The following is a 5,279-nucleotide window of genomic DNA, read 5'->3' as shown; positions in this document are numbered from 1 at the left end:
CGCTCTCTTTTTCTCCTTGTTCCTTTGCAGATTCATTATGGTTGGAACAAATTCAATTTTCATATCTAATAAAGCCACATAGAGTGCAATAAGTTCTTATTTTTTCATACTTCAGCAGTATCTCATATATCGACTTATCTGGACTATAAATTCTGATAGATTTGCTTTAGAATTTTTGTAATGTTGAGCACCACTCTAACCTTCATAATCCTATCCTCCCTTCTTTTCATTGAAAAAGTAGCAACATCAATGATTTCTCCAAGTCGCTCGGTCGCTCCCCTATCTTCCTTGCTACCTCTTTTGTTTTACAGAATTCTGGCATGCCCCACATCTGCACCCAGATTGGAATCAAGGTGAAGTCCTCATCTTCAATCTTTCTCGATGCATTCCATCTTTTTAGATGGATGACAAATTGCTTGAATAACCATGGTGAACCCTTTTCTACTCTAATTAGATCTGACTCATCGTTAAAGAAGAATTGAAAAACATTATCCCCATGTGCTTTAACCCGTAGGCCTTCTGGGTGATTCCAAATAGCACCAAATGCTGCATCCATCGTACCTCCACTGAATCCACGATCTGCCATCAGTCTACCTATCAGGCTTTTAGAACAATTTTCTATTCTGGCTCTAACATCTTCTGCCTCCAGACATACCACATCATCGCTCTTTGGTCCCAACAAATTAGAATTCTGCGTACATCAGCAGCAGCCATAGTTTTTGTTTCACTCACTCTCAAGATATTCTTTCACAAGGAATCCTCTCTGAATTACACTCAGAATGGTCAATGTGATTGTAGGTCAATTGGTAAAACCTTAATAGGCACACAAAATCCTAGCGCACACAAAACCTCATGGCACACTAACCCTAATGGCACAAGTACTGAAACTTCTTCTTAATAATAATAAGAGAAAGTGTATTCTAATTTAATAATAGATATAGTAATTTTGAATACAGTGAAAGAAAAATAACATTTAATTATAACTGCAAATAAATAATATTAGTTAGAATAAAATTTAGTTCAAAAATATTTTTTTTTTCAAAAATATTATTAACATTTAAAATTAATTACTATACATTTATATATAAATAGATATATTATTTAATTAATTTTTATTATATATTTTCTATTTTTAATATATATTGATAACACTTGCCATGGCCAGCTTGTGATCAAGAGAAAGACAAGTAGCTATCTCAAGAGGAGAATGAGGAGCAACATTGTTTCCCTTTGCCATATCCACAAGGCTAATATAACAATGGAACAAGCTTTAGTAAGCATTTAGGAAGATGAGTAAAGAGGGTTTAAATTTTGAAAGGAAAAATGGTTGACGCTGTATTTATAAGATAGCGTTTGAAAGGAAGATTGAGATTGAGACGGATAGACAGAAACTAGAAGATAAATACAAAAAGTTATAAACTAAATTAAGTTTTTATACTGTATTTAGCGTAAAATATGTAAGATTGAATTATGTTTTAATATCTTATTTGTTAAGATAAATACAGAGACGAAAATAAATAAAATTATTTAAATACTCTTATTAATTAAAAAATAAAAACAAAATAAGCGACCCTAGTCGGATTCTAATCACAACATCTGATGAAAGCTACTACACATCGAGGACGCTATTGCACGAAGATGTTCGAGTTTCTGATTCAGTTGCTCTGTATACTTTCCCTATTCAGGAAATATTTAAATGACATTCAACTTTTCGTTTTTTTTTTTAACAAAATTAAAAGAACATATACTTTAATGTGTAACAATATATATATATATATATATATATATATATATATATTAGTGACAATTATTTGTTTAATTCAAATAATAATATATTTATTATCATTATAATAAAGTTTTTATTTTTAATATTTTATCACGTAATATAAATTTTTGAACTTCTTACAAAATATTAGGAATGATAAGGAAGAGAAGATAGAAAATGAGTGTACGAGGTAAAACCTCCACTATTTCTTATGATTTAGATTTTTCGAAAAATTCTAACATCTCTTTTTTTGAATGTACTCTCTGCACGCCTTTGATTAGCTTTTTCACATTTTGTTCTTTCACATCTTATCTGCAGTGAAATTGGGGTTTTTCAATGATAGGAGAGTTATGATAGGAAGAAACAACGTACTAAAATAGTTTCTCCATATCAACCAAAAAACAAAAAAAAAATACTGTTAAAAATGTTAATTATATAAGATCATTTTAGTATCACCATGTTACGGTGATTATAATATTTAAGAAGTGTTTAAAATTAAAGAATTTTTATAATTAAAAACCGCTTTTTAAAAAGTATTGTTAAAAAAATATATTTAATTTTAAAAAAAATATGAGGAGCCAATAGAATATTTGTACAATATGTACAATGGAGGATTTAGGATAACCATACTTTTCTAGTTACCATAGCTATAGTAGTATAGAGTATAGAGATATTAGAATCCACCAATTATATATTTGTTATTCTCATCACAATTAGCCATTAATTCAACAGTAATATACTAAAACTGGGTTTTCCCCCAACTATTAAAGGTGACGTGTCGATCTCTCATGCTTCCGTTTTCCCTCCAAAACGAATAAAATTTTTTTTATTCTAAATTATTTTATTGTAATTATATTATAATTAATACTAAATTAATAATATATAATTATACTAATTTAGCAACATATTTTCATTATAATTATATTAAATCAATATTTAATGCACTATTAAACTACTTATCAATTATCAATTAAAATACTTTTAATAATTTTAATGATAATAATAATATCAATAATAGTAATAATAATAATAAAAAATCTTTGTTACCCTATTCACGTATATCAAATAATTTTTCTAAATTATTTTATAAAAAATATCTTTAATATAATTATATTATAATTAATATTTAATAAATAATATATAATTATACTAATTTAGAAACATATCTTCATTATAATTGTATCAAATCAAAATTTAATGCATTATTAAAAAATTACCTTAATAATAGGTAATTTACATATTTATTTTTGTTTTACTAAAGTCTATATATAGTATTTTTCTGTGGTACATGAATCTAAATTTGAGAACATATATTTTATTAGTGGCAAGTTGTTAACCCATTTATATTGATAATAATAATAACTTTATTAGAATAAATATCAAATTCTATTCCTAATATAAAAATATAAAATTTAATTCCTTCCATCTTCATTTTACCACTATAAAAGACCATGTATACTAGAAGAAAATATCATTCGTTTACCAATAAATCTTTCATTTGATAGCTTTTACAACAATTCTTTTTTTTCCTATGAGGCGTCGTTGCAAGAAGGCAACTATCGTGGACACAAACTACCACACTCTCCAACTTTCGTGCTCATCATTCGGAACTATATAAGATATGTTATCTATGAAGTATTTATAGACCATGGTGTTATCATGTATGCATAAATAAAAAATGTTTCGTATTTAAATTTAAGTCATTTACCTGTTTGTAGTATATTGTAGTGTGAAATTACTTTCAATATGTATTGTGTAACGATATTATTATGTTCTAATTTAAACTTTTACTTTAGAACTGTATTATGATTTTATCTCATCATTTTTTCTTAGATATCAAGTTGACGTATTTTTATTTATTATTATTATTGAAACGGATGTGATATGAAATGTACCCAAAAAAAACTCTCACATTCAATTTATTTTATTGTAGTCTTCTATCTATTCTATTTATTTTTATTTTCTTCTTATTCATTTTATTTTCTTTTTAAATGTTATATAATTTATTATAATTTATACCAATCTATCTACTTAATATACTAAAACTGAATTTTTTTCCCAACTTATGATGGTGAGGTGTCATTTTCTCGTGAATCCATTTTCCCTCCAAAATGATTGCACTATTTCTCTCTTTCAAATTTATTTTTAAAAATTATCTTTAATTGATATAATTGTATTATAATTAATATTTAATCAATGATACATAATTATACTAATTTAAGATAATCTCTTTATTATAATTATACTAATCTCTTTTAAATTTATTTCAGAAAATTATCTTAATTATAATTATATAACAATATTATACTTAATATTTAATGAATAATTCATAATTATACTAATTTAGAAAAATATCTCTACTATAATTATATAAAATTAATAATTAATGCATTATTAACCTAATTATCAATCAGAAATATTTTTAACTATTTTAATTATATTGATATAATTCTATTTTTTATTCATTATCCTAAAATTTTATTAGTGACAAGTTATTATCTTTATAGTGACCTATACATTATTAATAATAATAATAATAATAATAATAAGATAGAAAATAATATTTTAGAAAAATATAAATTGGTTATTAATAATAATAATTATATGATTAATTTTTAGTAATCATTAAATATATTTAATATAAATAACTAAGTTTAATTAGTTAACAAATGAAAGAAAATATTATTGCACGATTGTAGAAGTAACAATAAATATATATATATATATATATATATATATATATATATAACTAATTTAATATTAATAACGATAATTATCGTTATTATTCAATAATAATAATAATAATAATAATAATAATAATAATAATAATAATCTTTTCTTTAATTAAAACACTCATCTAATTGAATTAATATAAATATTTAATGAAAATAAAGGATGAATTTTTTGGTTTGAAGGATAATACAATCGAATATTCTTGAAGATTTTAAAGTTGTGAGTATATATTCTTTCTATATTAATATACGCATGCATATTACCTCCTTTTTTCCATAAATGGAAAATAACATTTACCCGTTAAATTTGTTAGTTGCTCAATCGATTCATCTTATTTATTGTGATTGAGATTGATATATAAACAAAGATTTTTTTTCTTTCATTAATTTTAGTAAAGAAATCCATGATGTAAAATAAAATAAAATAAAGTCAGTATCTACTTTTTTTCTCAATATTTTTTATATTTACGGTAAATATTAAATATAGAAAAGAAAAAAAATAATATTAATTATTATCACTTTTATTTATTTACATTCATAATTAAATTTAATATAATTATAGTAAGTCTCTATAATTATAACAATTTATATCTGTTACATATATAATAATTATATTATATATAATTATATATCTCCTCTTTTATATATACTTAGCAAGTATTTCTATTTATATAATCTACTTAATATATTAAAATTAAGTTTTTTCTCAACTAATGAGAGTGAGGTATGAATTTCTCATGAATTCATTTTTCCTCCAAAATGAATGCATTTAATGAATAATG

The 5,279-nt window shown here is 23.4% G+C and overlaps 1 protein-coding gene across 1 annotated transcript; it reads right to left on the bottom strand.

The window, feature by feature from the left end:
* Positions 1 to 226: 226 nt before the first annotated feature.
* Positions 227 to 1,237, bottom strand: LOC112730144 (uncharacterized). Its single transcript, XM_025780247.1, has 2 exons — positions 1,157 to 1,237; positions 227 to 691 (listed from the first exon to the last, which is right to left on the bottom strand). The coding sequence occupies exons 1-2, from the start codon at positions 1,235 to 1,237 to the stop codon at positions 227 to 229; spliced, it is 546 nt and encodes a 181-aa protein (XP_025636032.1).
* Between the last annotated feature and the right edge of the window lie 4,042 nt (positions 1,238 to 5,279).

The sequence above is a fragment of the Arachis hypogaea genome, chromosome 12, assembly GCF_003086295.3.
Source record: "Arachis hypogaea cultivar Tifrunner chromosome 12, arahy.Tifrunner.gnm2.J5K5, whole genome shotgun sequence".
NCBI lineage: Eukaryota > Viridiplantae > Streptophyta > Magnoliopsida > Fabales > Fabaceae > Arachis > Arachis hypogaea.
The sequence above is the reverse complement of the archived record's forward strand: the minus strand, read 5'-3'. Positions and strand labels throughout refer to the sequence as shown.